The following is a 17,886-nucleotide window of genomic DNA, read 5'->3' on the forward strand; positions in this document are numbered from 1 at the left end:
AGTGCTACTGTCTGTTATTGGTTTTTTTTTACTTTTAATCAATTCTCAATTCACAAAAGGATTCTGCCTCCTATCCCATGACTTTTTAACTTCCTTTTAAGTATCTTCTGAGGTACCGTGTCAAATGCTTTCTGGAAACCCAGATGCACTTTATCAACTGGCTCACCTTTATCCACATATTTACACTTTCAAAAAATGTAGCAGATAGGGATGTGAATCGTGTGCCCTATCGTCTTAACGATCGAAATCGTCTGGCACGAGAAGAAAATTGTGTTTGGCATGATTTTTTAGTTAAAAAATCGTTAAAAATCGTTTTTTCCGATTAGTGCGCACTAACAGAAAATGATACAATTTGACACTTTTCAGGCCAGTTAAGGTCAGTTTTGGAATGATTATGTATTCCTGTTGGCTGCCCTCTTATTTATTCATGTTACCAAGGTTCCCACTGACAGTATATGGGGGATGGGAAATGGAAACAGTTGGTAGCTTGACAAAAAAAGTAATGTGATCAGTCAATGTGACTAGAACTTGTGCCCTAACCCTGATACCAGGGGTGTTGTGATCTTCCTGCACACAGTGCCCTAACCCTGGCACCAGGGGTGTTGTGATCTTCATGTACACAGTGCCCTATCCCTATTAATACCAGGAGTATTGTGATCTTCCTGCACACAGTGCCCTAACCCTGATACCAGGGGTGTTGTGATCTTCTTGCACACAGTGCCCTATCCCTATTAATACCAGGAGTGTTGTGATCTTCCTGCACACAGTGCCCTATCCCTATTAATACCAGGAGTGTTGTGATCTTCCTGCACACAGTGCCCTAACCCTGATACCAGGGGTGTTGTGATCTTCTTGCACACAGTGCCCTATCCCTATTAATACCAGGAGTGTTGTGATCTTCCTGCACACAGTGCCCTATCCCTATTAATACCAGGAGTGTTGTGATCTTCCTGCACACAGTGCCCTAACCCTGACACCAGGGGTGTTATGATCTTCCTGCACACAGTGCCTTATCCCTATTAATACCAGGAGTGTTGTGATCTTCCTGCACACAGTGCCCTAACCCTGATACCAGGGGTGTTGTGATCTTCCTGCACAATGTGTGCAGTAAAGGAGACCTGCCTTTTCCACAAGCTGGAGTCAATGTGTGGAGTAAAGGAGACCTGCCTTTTCCACATGCTGGAGTCAATGTGTGCAGAAAAGGAGATTTGCCTTTTCCACAGCTGGAGTCAGTGTGTGCAGTAAAGGAGACCTGCCTTGTCCCCAAGCTGGAGTCAGTGTGTGCAGTAAAGGAGATCTACCTTGTCCCCAAGCTGGAGTCAGTGTGTGCAGTAAAGTAGACCTGCCTTTTCCACAAGCTGGAGTCAATGTGTGCAGTAAAGGAGACCTGCCTTTTCCACAAGCTGGAGTCAATGTGTGCAGGAAAGGAGACCTGCCTTTTCCCCAGCTGGAGTCAGTGTGTGCAGTAAAGGAGACCTGCCTTGTACCCAAGCTGGAGTCAATGGGTGCAGTAAAGGAGACCTGCCTTGTCCCCAAGCTGGAGTCAGTGTGCTGTAAAGGAGACCTGCCTTTTCCACAAGCTGGAGTCAATGTGTGCAGTAAAGGAGACCTGCCTTATCCCCAAGCTGGAATCAATGTGTGCAGTAAAGGAGACCTGCCTTTTCCCCAAGCTGGAGTCAATGTGCTGTAAAGACCTGCCTTTTCCCCAAGCTGGAGTCAATGTGTGCAGGAAAGGAGACCTGCCTTGTATCCAAGCTGGAGTCAATTGGTGCAGTAAAGGAGACCTGCCTTGTCCCCAAGCTGGAGTCAGTGTGCTGTAAAGGAGACCTGCCTTTTCCACAAGCTGGAGTCAATGTGTGGAGTAAAGGAGACCTGCCTTTTCCACATGCTGGAGTCAATGTGTGCAGGAAAGGAGACCTGCCTTTTCCCCAGCTGAGTGATGATCATCACATTACTTTTTTTGTCAAGCTTCCAACTGTTTCCATTTCACATCCCCCCAACCATTACCTCAGTGGGAACCTTGGTAACATCAATAGATAAGAGCACAGCCAGCCAATAGGAATACATATTCATTCCTAAGTGACCTTTACTGACCTGGTAAGTGTCAACAATTTGTATCATTTTCTGTTGGTGTTCGTGAGTTTCCAGTTCCATTTCCCATCCCCCCAACCATCACCTCAGTGGGAACCTTGGTAACATCAATAGATAAGAGCACAGCCAGCCAATAGGAATACATATTCATTCCTAACTGACCTTCACTGACCTGGAAAGTGTCAATTTGTATCATTTTCTGTTAGTGCGCACTAACACGATTTAACGATTTTTAACGATAAATCGTTAGAATTTCTATTGTATTGTGTTCTATAACGATTTAAGACGATATTAAAATTATCGGACGATAATTTTAATCGTTGAAAAACGATTCACATCCCTAGTAGCAGATCGGTAAGTCAGATATATCTTGGCTACATCCTTGCTGGGTTTTCACCATTAAACAAAGACTGTCTATATGTTCAGTCATTTTGTTCTTTATGATAGTTTCTATCATTTTGCCTGGCACTGATGGTCAGGCTCACTGGGCTATAGTTTCCTAGATCATACCTGGAACCGTTTTTTTAAAAATTGGTGTTACATCGGGAACCCTCCAGTCTTCAGGTACCATAGATGATTTTAAAGGAAGCTTACAAATTACTAATAGTATGTCTGTAATATTTTTTTTCACCATTCTGGGATGTATACCATCTGATCCAGGTGATTTGATACTCTAGCATATCAATTTGCCTCATTATATCTTCAAGGTTCACTGAGATTTGTTTCAGTTCCTCTGAATTATCACCTTTAAATATAATTTCTGGCATGGGTATCTCTTTCACCTTCCTCAGTAAAGACCAAAGCAAAGAATTAATTTAGTCTCTCCACTATGGCCTTGTTTTCCCTAAGGGCCCCTTTTTTCGCCTTTATCATCTAGTGGTCCAACTGACTCCCTCAAATGCTTTCTGCTTTGAAAGTACATGAAAAAGCTTTTAGTGTGTGTTTTTCCTTCCAAGGCAAGCTTTTTTTTTGCAAATTCTCTTTTTGCTTTGCTTATCAATGCTTTGCATCTAACTTGCCAGTGCTTATGCTGTTTCTCGCTTCCTTGATTTGGAGCCTTTTTCCATTTTTTTAAAGATGTTCTTTTAACTATAATAGCTTCTCTCAGTTGACCTTTTAACCATGCTGGAAGTCATTTAGCCTTCTTTCCACCTTTTGTAATGTATGGTTACATCTATTCTGGGCTTCCGAGATGGTATTTTTCAACAAGGTCAATGCCTGCTGTAAACTCTTAACCTTAGCAGCTGCCTTCATTTTATTTTTTGTCCTAACCATTTTTCTCATTTTCTCCATAGTCTCCCTTTTGAAAGTTAAGTCTCTCTTGCACCTGCTGCTGAAAGTAGTTCACAAATTAAAATACCCTCTGCTTCCATTCTCTCTTACTCAGGGAAAACCTTCTAACCTTTCCTCCTTAATATTTACTGTAGGGATGACCCTGCCCAGGTTGTTGGTTCTGAAACTCAGATCCTCCAGGGCATCCTTGAAGGGCTTCATGATTTGAACCAGCTGCCTCATTACTACCCACTCATGATGCCCCAGCATGCAATGCACACTTATCTCTATTTCCAGAGACAGACCATGAAAGGGTCTCTGCTGCTCCATTAACCTCTGCAGCACCTGTGACAGAATTCCAGCGAGTGCCAACATCTTCAATCAGATGCTTGCAAGGCATCCTGAATTCTTTCTGCTGCACATAGAAAAAGCTTCCCTGTCTTCCCGCTTTTATGAAAATGCCTTGCTATTTTCCTGCACCTATCTATCAGATTTGTCAGGAATGGATTTCCGTCGCTGTTGGTCCCCATCCCTAGGGCATCCTCCACTGCCAGGTACAGCAATGGATATTCTGAAAGCCCCTATCTTCTACTGCCTATACCTTATTTGCATTATAGTCTGTCACAAAGAAACCTACCCTAAGAATCCTGGCTCTCCTATCTTGCTGTCAACCCACTAGCATCTTAATTATGGCAGACAGAATATTTCACTAGGTAGGGGGATTATGCATCAACTAGGTATACAGCACCGATACTCCATCCCCAATAGAACAGCAGGTCCCACCAGTGTGCCATTAGGGAGAGGTAAGTGTGAATAGTGTTCATGCTACTCCAGATATTGCTGATGAAATACACAGTATTCCTCTCTGCACAACTAGCACAAACTAGTTTCCCTGTACAAGTTTAAGAAGGCATTAAAGACACATTTATTCAAGGAAGCTTTTGGGAACATAGAAACTACCAATTAACAGCTAAACTGTCCTGTAGCCATTCTGCTATAATCTATTACTAAGGAATGAAAAATGTCCTTAATCATTTCTTAGTCTATTTGCTTTTTTCTTTTTCTCTTCTTTTGGTTTTGTAATATAGCAGCCAATTACCTATAACCTCAAGTCACCCAAATTTAATGTTATTGATTATGCTTTTAATTGTATTTTTATTCAAACTTTGTTTATTTGCTTATTTTATTATGTTTTTTTATTTTTTAAAATTTATTTTAAAATTATATTTTAAGTTAGTTTTTGTTGTAAACCGCTTTGGTCAATTTTTATATTGGTAAAACGGTAAATAAATGTGTTAAATAAATAAATAATAGTAACTATGATACTAGTTGTACAGGGCGGGGATGATCTTCCTATCAAATGTAATCCTGGAGGTCACTTTGTAATTGGGGCTAATGCATGCAACAGATGCTTAAAGCCCACATTCTCCACTACCTGCAGGGGTTGGTATTCAAGGGCAATCATTTCTCCAATGCTCCTCATTACTATTTTAAATGCTGCCTGCCTTTTGCCCCAGCATAATATCATGGAACACTACCCCGTTTCCTCTATGATGGGTTGCTGCTTTGGACACATGGCTGGGGACTGTGGGCCTGCCACCTGACTGCTGGAAGAAGCAATGGGATGAGCTTGGGGAAAGTCTTTCCCTTTTCAACCCCTTCCCTCTGGCTTTTTTTTGGACTAGACTACCACTGCCACCCTCCCTGATACTAATGCTAGTGGGTGCTGATTCTGCAGGTGATGCTGCATACCAGTGTTTGTCAGATACCCCACTTACCTCACTCGACTGATATCCTTCCTGCAATGAATACATTGAGCAAACTGCAGGTCCTTCCTTGCTTTAAATTGCCTCAAAATCTGATATTTCTTACTTACTCCCTTTTCTATATCTTTGGAGCTGATGCTGGCACTGGAGTTGAGATAGTGAATCCTGAGTAAAAATGTCAGAAGCATCATTCACACTCTCTACCTGTGCTGCCTGCTCTTCCTGGTGGTTGATCTTGACAGTACCAGTATCATCTCTCTCCCCTATCACTGAAATGGCAGCTAAGATGCTATTGACTAAACTTCCCAAATTCTCTTCAGCTGCTAGCTCTTCAATATCTTCTGATTCAGAGAATTGCAGATACGATTCTTCCTCTGAATCAGTTGGAACAAATAATGCCTTCTCTGCTTCAAAGCAGGGGCCAAAGAAAAGCATGCTGCTGGTTTTGGGCATTGTACTTCTGCTACTCCTACCCTGCTAATGCCTGTCTTGGATGTCTCTTCCATCTTTTCCTTCTGCTCCAAAACAAGATGAAGAGGAACAGGTGGTGGTGGCACATGCCCTCTGAATTTTATTTTCATCTGCATTGATCTACCTTCTCCTCCTGTCATTCTGAACCTAAAAAAAAATCCCTCTTTAATTTAGTTGTTGGACTGCCATTTTTAATGCTGCCCCTGCCAAAGCTGCCAACCCTGTCAAGATCTCCTTCCCTCTTTCCATGAGATGATAAAATTTGCTAAAGTGCTCTGCCCACAGGGGGTTTGGATATGACAAATTAATTTATTGATAAAGTAACTGTTCCTACACACAGAACCACTCACTGTATGGAGAACTATGTCACATACACACACGCACACACACATATACAGTGTATATGTGTTGTGCTATGTGCAGTAGTGCTGACTGACTCCACACACAAATAAACTGTTAAACACTAACAGACAAAGAAGACTGACAGCTGTATCACAAGACAGAGAGCCACAAATGAAACAAATATGGGCTCATGTTTTGCGCAATTGTTTCAAATTAATGCATATCCCTACTGGTAATCCTCTATCTACAAGGTCTCTGAGATGCCTGTTGGGGTAGATACAAAGCTGGCCATGTAAATTACTTAGCCAGTTAGAATTTATCCAGCTAAGTTATGATATATATTCAGTAGTACTATGAATCTGCTGAATATATGCATATACCCACACATCTAGTCAGATAAGACTACCCTGCTAAAAAGTAGATTTTAAAAGAGCCACACATGCGCCATGCACAAAAATATGTGCTATTTTTTAACCTTTGTGCATAGGTTATAAATTACTATTCATGTGTGCATATCTACACCTGTATGCACATATCTCACATGAATGCACCCATAGAGAAAAATATCAATCATAAATATGATTAAATTATGTTTATTTACTCCACATATATATAAACATCCTATTTATACATATTAAAAACTAACACACACACCCTCATCCATTCATACACCTTTAAACAACTACATCTTTGAACCATATGTGCAAAATATTCCACTATTCATTATTATATCTGTTATTTTTATTTTTGAATTTTAACAATATCTTACATGTGGCACTTTGCACAGCTCCCTGTTGGGCACTGGAGTCTGGTGAACATTGGAGAGAGAGAGAGGGATTCTTTATAGGGCTCAGTCTGATACTCTATATATGGACCGTTATAAGGGGACACTTTTATTCGGGGTGAGTTTTCAGGAGGTGAGTTGGGGTTAGGGGAGTGTTGTTACAGACATATTCAGAGGTATCCATTGTAAAATTCAAATCATTGAAGATTTTTTGACCTTATAAGTGATGAAATTCTAAAAAGAGGAATTGATTTATACACTGCAGCCTCTGCTAGCTGCATTGTACAAATCAACTCCTTTTTATCACTTATAAGCTCAAAAAATGTTTAATGATTTGAATTTTACAATGGTTACCTCTGAATATGTCTGTAACACCACCACCCCTAACCCCAACCCAACTCCTGGAAACTCACCCCGAATGAAAGTGCCCCCTTACAATGGCCATATATAGAGTATTAGACTGAGCCCTATAGTCCTCTCTCTCTCTCACACACACATTCATGTTCACCAGACTCCTGTACCTAAGAGGGAGCTGAAGTAAAGTGTTGCACGTATCATGTGCTGGCTGAGGAAAATTCAGAGCTATGCATGTCAGCATTGCCTATGCCCTGTCTACTTTTTCTGGGCATGTGTCATTCAATGTATGCACACCCTTCCCAGCTATTTAAAATTCATGTGGCTCCCACTCGGGCCACTTACGCATGAAAGTGGTTGTTTTTGCACACGTGAGGCTTTTAAAATCTACCTTTAAGTTTAGATGAGTAGACTTATCTGGCTAAGTTATGGGGCATCTAAACTTACCGGGATACTTATGTTGCTAACTCCAAATATCAGTTGTTAGGCATGTAAGTCATATGGTAACTCGCTCTGCCCTCAATCCACCCAGTACACGCCTACTTTTTGTGAATGTAATTTTTAGCCATATAAGGAACTTATACGGCTAAGCGGTGGCCGCTGAATGAAGGTGAATATTCAGCGGCTGCTACTTAGCCACAGAAGTCCTGCTTTTCCGGCTAATTAGCACTAAATGCGCTTTGAATATTGGGCCCTCTGTGTTTATATCTTTCTTTAGCTCCATACATTCTAACTCTCCAGCTTTACATGTCAGACTTGTGGCATTCGCATGCAGACATTTTAAAGTAGGTTTATTTGTGCTATTTTTATACACACCCACAACTTGCTTATTATCAGATGATACAGGCAGTTTGGAGTCATTTTAGTTGAGTGCACTGTATTTAAATCCCTCTGGAGTTTTTCAGCTTTTACAATCACCTCTCTTACTTGATTAGTCGGTATCCTTTGAAGATACCTCCTTCGAAACCATGCCTTGCTAAGTGATTGTCAGCTTTTCCCCATGTTCTAGTTTAAAAGCTGCTCTATCTCCATTTTAAATGTTAGCTCCAGCAGCTGAGTTCCACCCTGGTTAAGGTGGAGCTCATCCTTTTGGAATCGGCTCCCACTTCCCCAAAATTCTGCCCAGTTCCTAACAAATCTTAAAACCTCTTCTCTGCACCATTGTGTCAGCCGTGAATTGAGATTCCAGTGTTCTGCTTGCCTCTAGTGTCTTGCATGTGGAATGAGAAATATTTATGAGAATGCTGCCCTGAAGGTCCTGGATGTAAGTATCCTACCTAAACACCTAAATTAGGCCTCCAGGACCTCCCTCTTGCATCTTCCTAACTCACTGGTACCCATACATACCATGTCAGCTACTTCCTCCCCAGGTCTCTATAAGATCCTATTTAGAAGATGTGTGAGGCCGCCATCTTTGCACCAGGCAGGTAAGTTACCAAAAAGGGCTCATGCCCACCAGCCACCCAGCTATTCACATTCCTAATGATTGAATCACCAAATACAACAGCTGCCCAAACATTTTCCTCCTAGGCACAGACCTCTGGAGACACATCCTTAGTGCAAGAGGATAACACAACATCTGGAGGGTAGGTCCTGACCTCAGGATTACTTCCTGCCACTCCAAAGTGATGGTCTCCCTTCAGGCGACTTTAATCCTCCAAAACAGCACGGAAGCTGCTAGACTTGAGTTGGGACTGCTCTACTATGTCCCTGAAGGTCTCCTCTATATACCTCTCGGTCTGCCTCTGCTCCTCCCTGCCTTCCACTCTGGCCTCCAGGGGTCAGACTGATCATCAGAGAGCCAGGAGCTCATTGCTCCAAGTGCATACTTCTCATGAACTGGTAGATAATCATATAAGTAGCACTTGAATAACCTCCATTTTGCTGCTGACTACTGTCTGCATATTTTAACATTTGATTTGCTACAGAAGTAAAGTTTCTTAGACTAATTTAGTTAATTTTGACTACTTTGTTTGCAAATTACTAAATGGACCACCTATTTCTTTGAAATGTTGGTCAGTGTCAATCAGGCATGACCATGCATCGACACTTGTTTGAGGCTACTGATTGACTGCCAACCTGAAACTTTTCCCAGTCCCCTAATTATGCAGTAGTCTATATATTGGAAGAGCCGGGTGAGCCTGTCTCGCTGGGCCCATGATAATGTGGGCGCCAGCTGGGCTCCTCTGGTCGGATGTTTGTGCGGGGGCGGGCAAGGGGGGGAGTTGGGATGCGCATCCTGGCCCGGCCCCCCCTCCCCCTGCGCCGATGTGGCCATGATGTGGCGGGGCTGACCAGCCGACCATATGGTTTTGGTAGGTCGGCCGCGCCGCGTCATCACAATTCAAATGGGCGTAAAAAGGGGCGGAGCCGTTGTGCCTGCCCCTTTTTGATGCGCGCAACCAGCCTGATCCCCTCCCTCCCTCCCCTTGTTTCTGTATTTTATGGGGCTGGTTTGTCGCAGCTTGGGGGCTTAAGCAGAGTGACCAGAGCAGGACTCATTTGGGGTGGGGTTTAAAGCAAGGAACCCGCTAGGTAGCGGGCTTTCTTGACCCTGCCTTCAGCTGCGTGGGACTGGGTTCAGTCTCATGCTGGGGACCCCTTGCTGGGGGGCTGTGGTGGGGGTCCCGGTTAGTGGCGGGATGCTGCTGGTTTGTGCAGGTTTGGTGACCTGCGGAGGGGTCATTGTGCTGGGGCGTGGCAGATGATCCCGGGGTGGGAATTTAGAGTGATAAATTGGCTCTGGTGATTTATCGTAACAATAAAGCTGCGGCCTTGTTTGAATTCCAGAACGCTGTCTTTGAGTGTTATTTATATTATAAGGTTGTAAGGAATCGATGGGAGGGGACCTTCAGTGCTGGCTGCCCATATTATAAGCTTAGAGCCTGAGGGTGGGAGGAAGGGAGAGTATTTAAACAATCTGCCCCTACCAGCAACCAGAATTTACTTTCAAAACTGAAGACACCCCCCCCCCAAACAGCAAGCAATAAGTTCAGTAAGGCGCCACCCATCTGACAGGTGACCCTCCAGTCTGACCGAGCTCCTCTCTAAAAAAACAGACAAAAGTCCCCACACTTAGCTCCCTCTAGATAAATGGGAGTTACATTGTTGTTAATTGCTTTGATAAAGGCACTCAGATAATTCAATAAGCACAACAGGACGGTTTTCAAAACCAATTTTACCTATGGAAATGAGCTCGTTAGAAATTGCCCACCCTACAGGCGGATAAAGTTATGAGCATAATTATTTATCACTATGGGGATAACTTTACCCACAGTGAGGAGGGAAGAGTTTGGGGAGGGTTTTCGATTTTAAAACATCCAAATTTAAATTTATTTGGAAAAAGTGCATCACAGAAAGCAGTTGTAAAGCAGCGTGAGTACTTTTATCTGAGGCAATTTTCAAAGGGAAAGTTTACTTTTGGATATTGGTAGGAAGGTTCACGGATAAAAAAGTACCCATTACCGCCATCTTCTGCTGGCAATGTGACTATTGCCCTCCATGACTAGATCCTGTTTTTCGGGTTGTTGTTTTTTTTAACCTGAAAATGCAATATATTAATATGGCACAAAATTCAATCTACTTCTGATGATATTAAACGTAGGGGGCCTATAAACGAAAACTAGTGCTCATATTTTTTTAGCGCACACCATAAAAGTTTAACAGGCGTGTTAAAACTGCACGTGCTGTGGGACGCAGCAAAATTTGTCGTGCACCCAGAAAGAGCAGCCTCTTTAGCAGATGTGGGGTAAAAAAAAAAAAAAAAAAAAAAGCAGAAAAGGCCAAAGTGTAGGATGCAGGCAGTCCATGCCAAAATGCCCGGGGCAAAGAAACCTGAAGTTAAAGGGCCAGTTAGGACAGGGGGATATCATCCCCATCCCGAGCGAGGACAGGCTCCTCAGTAAGGCCAGACTGCCTTCCCTCTACCATGGAACGGTGACGCCATCCCTGCTCCTCTCTCCTATTAAATCCAACCCCACAGGATCAAGCCTGGGCCCATCCCCCTTCCCCACCCATTCCTCCCCCCAGCAAGACAGACCTTGAGCCACTGAAAGTGTCCCAGACCATGCTCTATGTAAATGGAAATTACAAGATGGAGGGTAAAAAAAGGCAAAAAGACTCAAACATCCCCCCATCCTATCTCACTCAACTGTAGGGATGGGCAAATTGCAAAGTAGTTGACTGACGTCTAACTTATCCTGGTTGTAGTTGAACAAATCCACACTTCCCTGAGATCTGCAAAAAAAATATCTGCTCATTTTTTCTTCCTATTGCCACTGATTACGATGATTTCACTGTGGATTTTGACAAAAAAAAAAAGGCTCTTCAGCTGATTCTGTTTTTTCCTCCAGTTCATCGGATTAGTTTGCCACCTTCTGTTGCAAATGTTCCCATGTCTAATTACTTTGTTTGTTTTCTTTCAGCTGACTCCGTTTACTGATTTATTTATTAACTGCTAGTGCATCAGATACTTCAACATTATTTTAACTTCTATATTATTCTTTGACTGAGGATATTACAAATTTATTATAGGGAACACTGATATTAACTAATAATACGAATTAACATATGAATAAGCCACTGCATTAACTTTGCTTTCCAAACTGCCTTTCATCCAGGAAGGATCCCAATGTGCTACATAAATTAGAGCTTCCAAGACACAAGCACTCACTTCTGATGCCTAGGCTGACTGAACGAGCATGCTGGCAGATAAAGAGCATACAGACTATTTGGTCTGCCTAGGCACAGTTTTATAGTCTGCTCAGCTTTATAGTCTATTCCTCCCCCTCAGAGATCCTCTGGGCTTGTCCCAAGTATTCTTGAATTCTGATACGGCCCTTGTCTCAACCACCTGCACAGGGAGGCTGTTCCGTGAATCCACTACACTTTTTGTAAAGAAATATTTCCTAAGATTATTCCTGTGGAGCCATGTCAAAGACTTTGTTAGTGAGCACAGTTTTACTGTGCTCACTAACAGGGATAATGTCTCTAATGTCCAGGTGTGTGCCAAACTGAGTATGAGTGACCATCAAATGATTTGGTTAGATATCACAAATAGGATACAGAAGTGTCTCATGAAGACCTGAGTTTTGAATTTCATAAATACAGACTTTACCAAAATGGGGACATACCTGGAGGAAGAACTAGAGAACTGGGAGAAAATGGGTGAGGCGAAACAACATTGGGCCAAACTAAAAAGGAGCTATTACAAAGGCAACACATCTATAGATTAGAAAAGTAAACAAAAGTAAGAGGAAAAAGAAACCGATCTGGTCAAATGATAAGAGACAGGATGGAGATGGTCCAGAGAAGGGCGACCAAAATGGTGAGGGATCAGTATCAGAAAACCTAAGAGGAGAGGCTGAAGGATGTGAATATGTACACCCTGGAAGACAGGAGGTCCAGGGAAGATACAATATAGACCTTCAGATATGTGAACATTTTTAATGATGCACGTTCCTTGAACCTTTTCTGTTGGAAAGGATACAATAGAAGTAGGGGTCATGAAATGAACCTCCCGGGGGACAACTCAGAACCAACATCAGAAAACATTTGTTCAAGAAGATGGTGGTGGATGCCTGGAATGCCCTTCCGGAAAAGGTGGTGAATACAAAACAGTCAGAGAATTCAAAGATGCATGGAATAAACACTGGGGATCCCTAAAGGCTGGAGGATGGAAATGAAGAAAAGGATGCATGGAGGTAACCCGCTCAGTGGCGGTTACTGCCCTTAACAGCATGCATAGGGGTACCTACCCTTAACCAACAAGCCTTGATGCTTTTGTCGCAACATAACTCTCTGCTTTCACAGTGGGGGAAGGGGAACTAGATTCAGTCATCCACCAACTTGGGCCCCGACTTTTATGGTATGGGGTTCTGATTAGGGATGTGAATCGTTTTTTGACGATTTAAAAAAATCATCAGATATTTTTTAAATCGTCAAAAATCATTAAGAGTCGCGATACAATAGAAATTCCCCTGATTTATCGTGAAAAATCGTAAATCGGGGGAGGGGGGAGGGTGGGGAAAACCAGCACACCAAAACAACCCCTAAACCAACCCTGACCTTATAAAAAACTAATCCCTAACCTTCCCCCACCCTCACGAACCCCCCCCCAAAACTTTTTATGAGTACCTGGTGGTCCAGTGGGGGCGCGGGGACCGATCTCCCGCTCTCGGTCCATCGGCGCCATTTTGGCTGCTACTCAAAAATGGCGCCGATGGCCCGATAAAAAAAAAAACCACCCGACCCTTTAAAAACGACCCCTTAGCTTCCCCCACCCTCCCGAGCCCCCCAAAACATTTTAAAATTACCTGGTGGTCTAGTGGTGGTCCCGGGAGCGATCTCCTGTTCTCGGGCCGTCGGCTGCCACTCATAAAGATGGCGCAGATGGACCTTTGCCCTTACCACGTGACAGGGTATCCGTGCCATTGGCCAGCCCCTGTCACATGGTAGGAGCACTGGCTGGCCGGCGCCGTCTTTAAAGATGGCCGCCGCTGTTGTAAAGATGGCCGCCATCTTTAAAGATGGCGCCGGCCAGCCGGCCAGCCAATGCTCCACATCACCCACCGATCAGATTTTTTTCCCCCTCTAGCCGAACCTGATCGTTAAGACGATCGGGCACACGATTCACATCCCTAGTTCTGATGCACAGACATACAGGAAAAAGCACGGGGCTGTTTCAAAGGCCAAGTCCAAAAGAAAAACAACATTGTCTGTATTTTCAAGAAGGCTCCTCACCCAGTAAAAATGTTGCTATGTTAATATATAAGACTTAGGGGTAAACTGCACTGAGTGGCAGTTACCACAACAGAAACATGGGGGTAACCTGCACGGAGCGACAGTTACTATCCTTAACAGAAACATGGGGGTAACCTGCACGGAGCGGCAGTTACTACTCTTAACAGAAACATGGGGGTAACCTGCACGGAGAGGCAGTTACTATCCTTAACAGAAACGTGGGGGTAACCTGCACGGAGCGGCAGTTACTATCCTTAACAGAAACGTGGGGGTAACCTGCACGGAGCGGCAGTTACTATCCTTAACAGAAACATGGGGGTAACCTGCACGGAGCGGCAGTTACTACTCTTAACAGAAACATGGGGGTAACCTGCACGGAGAGGCAGTTACTATCCTTAACAGAAGGCATGGGAATAACCTGCACGGAGTGGCAGTTACTAGCCTTAACAGAAACATGGGGGTAACCTGAACGGAGCGGCAGTTACTACTCTTAACAGAAACATGGGGGTAACCTGCACGGAGAGGCAGTTACCAACCTTAACAGAAACATGGGGGTAACCTGCAGGGAGAGGCAGTTACTATCCTTAACAGAAACATGGGGGTAACCTGCAGGGAGAGGCAGTTACTATCCTTAACAGAAACATGGGGGTAACCTGCACGGAGAGGCAGTTACCAACCTTAACAGAAACATGGGGGTAACCTGCAGGGAGAGGCAGTTACTATCCTTAACAGAAACATGGGGGTAACCTGCACGGAGCGGCAGTTACTACTCTTAACAGAAACATGGGGGTAACCTGCACGGAGAGGCAGTTACCAACCTTAACAGAAACATGGGGGTAACCTGCACGGAGAGGCAGTTACCAACCTTAACAGAAACATGGGGGTAACCTGCAGGGAGAGGCAGTTACTATCCTTAACAGAAACATGGGGGTAACCTGCAGGGAGAGGCAGTTACTATCCTTAACAGAAAAATGGGGGTAACCTGCATGGAGAGGCAGTTACTGCCCTTAACAGAAACATGGGGGTAATCTGCACAGAGAGGCAGTTACTACTCTTAACAGAAACATGGGGGTAACCTGCACAGAGAGGCAGTTACTACTCTTAACAGAAACATGGGGGTAACCTGCACGGAGAGGCAGTTACCAACCTTAACAGAAACATGGGGGTAACCTGCAGGGAGAGGCAGTTACTATCCTTAACAGAAACATGGGGTAACCTGCACGGAGAGGCAGTTACCACCCTTAACAGAAACATGGGGGTAACCTGCACGGAGAGGCAGTTACCAACCTTAACAGAAACATGGGGGTAACCTGCAGGGAGAGGCAGTTACTATCCTTAACAAAAACATGGGGGTAACCTGCAGGGAGAGGCAGTTACTATCCTTAACAGAAAAATGGAGGTAACTTGCATGGAGAGGCAGTTACTGCCCTTAACAGAAACATGGGGGTAATCTGCACAGAGAGGCAGTTACTACTCTTAACAGAAACATGGGGGTAACCTGCACAGAGAGGCAGTTACTACTCTTAACAGAAACATGGGGGTAACCTGCACAGAGAGGCAGTTACTACATTAAGAAATTTGCTGGGCAGAATGGATGGCCTATTTGGTCTTTTTCTGCCATCAATACTATATTACGCTGTGCTTTGTTACTATATCCTATTCAAGGTTCAAACCAATTACAGTTGGGTGAATTTAGTCATAAGTACAAAACCTGACTTGTCGAGGTCATACAAAGAGTAATGGAATAGGGGTGCTTCAAACTCTATCCCCAAACTCTTAATTCAGTGCCTAAACTACTAGATTGTACCTCTTCACTGTTTTTTAGCACTAGAATTAAAGTTTACCCCAAAATGATGAGGGTCACATCCCGCTGAGACCCTGCACGCCTCATTTTCAGATGTGCAAGATGGTCTTGAAAGTACCATGCACTACAATTCTTACATTGCCCTAATGAAAGGAAGCAGAGCCTTCACAGAATCTCCACACAGCAACTTGTACTCCGGACTACATTTCCAGCCTCCGGTTGTGCTGCCAGGTCTGGATTTCACACTGCGGAAATTCTGAGTTTATATCGGCCGAGTTCTGAACAGAACAGCGCTTTGTCTTCAGCCGCTCTGTACAGGTAACAACTACACTTCAAAAACACCGAGGGTTTCATTTTTTTCCCCCCTTCTTCAACCAATCGACGTAGCACGGCAAGATCCATACATCAGCACTTACAGTTCATTTCAACGCGCAGAAAATCTTTCATCCCCAGGTTTTCCAGGAAGACGCCGGAGAGAGCCGTGGTTTTGAAGAAGAAAGAAATGTCCGCGCTGATCTCTGCGTGCAAGGTAGGGAAAAGGAGGTAGGCCGCCTCGGTGTTAAAGGAAGCCGCGTTCCAGAAACTTCCTGCAAATTTAAAATTCTTCATTTAGAATTGTCTGGGATGCAGAAAAAAAACAAACCCAAAAAACCCAACCCTCTCCGAAGTGGAGCAAACGAGCGAGGATTAAAAGAAAAAAAAATGGCACATAGCCGAGGGTCATGGGGCGTTCGTGTTTCATACTTACGGTCACCATAGCAATGCAAGGGACCAATTCTCCACGCTGCTTCCGAGTCTGACCGGTTTGTGTCTGTGATGACGATCTGGGTGACAGGCAGGTGTTCTTTGAAGGAAAGGAGACCTGTATCATCGGTCCTGAAACAGACATAAAAATAAGCGGCTCGCTTAGTTTCTTTTGTGGTTCAATAATTTCGTTTTAAGCTTTCACAGAAAAGGGGACGCCAACGTCCTTACCCAGGCGACTGGACAGGCAGTATTTCAGAAACAGCGATAAAATAATTCTAGTTGGCACTGATCAGACACTTAGGAGGCCTATCATCAGCTCCGTCTGTCTGGCTAACTTTGGGCTCAGCTGGACAAATGGAAGGATTAGGAAATCCCATCACGCTGACCAGCCCAAACATGTTATCTGGCGAGCTTGGGGGTGAGGTGAGGAGTTTTGGGGTAGATAGCCAGATAAATGCCAGTTTTCAGCGCTGTCTGGCTAACACAGCCGGATAACTTTAGGGCAGCCGAAGAGCAGTCCTAAAATTAGCCAGATAAACGTCTCCCGCTCACTTTGAGATAGCCGGGTATATTCAGTGGCCAAATTTCCCAGCCGGCCAGCAGCTGAGTATGGGCCTCTTGAGGTGTTCTGATCCGAGTGATACTGTTCTGCATGCCGCAGCTTCCCCTAGTTCATGGAAGTCCGGTCGGGTTTTAATGTTTGCAATCATAGCGTTATCGGATAATGTCAATAACATTTGTTTCCAGCAGGGAACTGTAGAGAGTGCACACTCATACTGTAATCACCATGGCAAACTGACATATTTAAGATGACCTGAAGCATAATGACCTCACATGGCAATGGCACATGACCTTTATTTATTTATTTATCTGACCTTTTTTTTTTAATTCAGCTTTTCGGCACTTCAAAGTGGATTACATTCAGGTACTGTGAGTATTTTCTTACCCTCAGAGGGGCTTACGATCTAAGTGCCTGAGTCACCACAGCCCAAATTTTGAAAACCCGGCATGCGCAAAGACCTGGGGATAGGCGCGTGGCCAAGCCTTGTGTGTGTGCGCCGAGCACATTTTAGAAACACCCCGGCCACGCTTGTATCTCCCGATACACGCCGAAGTGCCAGGCTCCTTGAAAGGGGCGGGGACAGCGCAGGCCGGGGCGGGGCCTACCGGGACAGCAGCCATCAGGCCCTGCCCCAGGGAATGGCGAGCCGGCAGCTGGCCGGCGCACAGAACTTACGCCTGCTCAGAGGAGCGGGTAAGTTCTAAAACAACCAAAAAAAGACAATATTTAGGGTAGGTTTAGGGGTCTGGGAGGAGAGGGGAAAGGTAGGGAGATAGGAAAGTTCCCTCCCAGTCCGCTCCTTAATTGGAGCGGACTGGGAGGGAACCGGTGTAGGCCCAATCGCATCACTGTGGGTTATTTTTTAAAATCCCCCCCCCCCCCTTGCGCACGCGAGACGCCACCCGCCCGCACATGCACGCTGGAATCGTATTTTATAACATGCGCACACCGG

At 44.4% G+C, this 17,886-nt stretch overlaps 1 protein-coding gene across 1 annotated transcript in view; it reads right to left on the reverse strand.

The window, feature by feature from the left end:
- CNTNAP5 (contactin associated protein like 5) overlaps positions 1-17,886 on the reverse strand; it is a 690,244-nt gene that overhangs the window by 114,004 nt on the left and 558,354 nt on the right. The window contains exons 14-15 of the mRNA XM_029605214.1: positions 16,374-16,501; positions 16,042-16,212 (exon numbers count right to left, since the gene is read on the reverse strand). Of these exons, the coding sequence (XP_029461074.1) occupies positions 16,042-16,212; positions 16,374-16,501 (299 nt within the window). The remainder of the gene's footprint in view (positions 1-16,041; positions 16,213-16,373; positions 16,502-17,886) is intronic.

This window comes from Rhinatrema bivittatum, chromosome 6 (assembly GCF_901001135.1).
Source record: "Rhinatrema bivittatum chromosome 6, aRhiBiv1.1, whole genome shotgun sequence".
NCBI lineage: Eukaryota > Metazoa > Chordata > Amphibia > Gymnophiona > Rhinatrematidae > Rhinatrema > Rhinatrema bivittatum.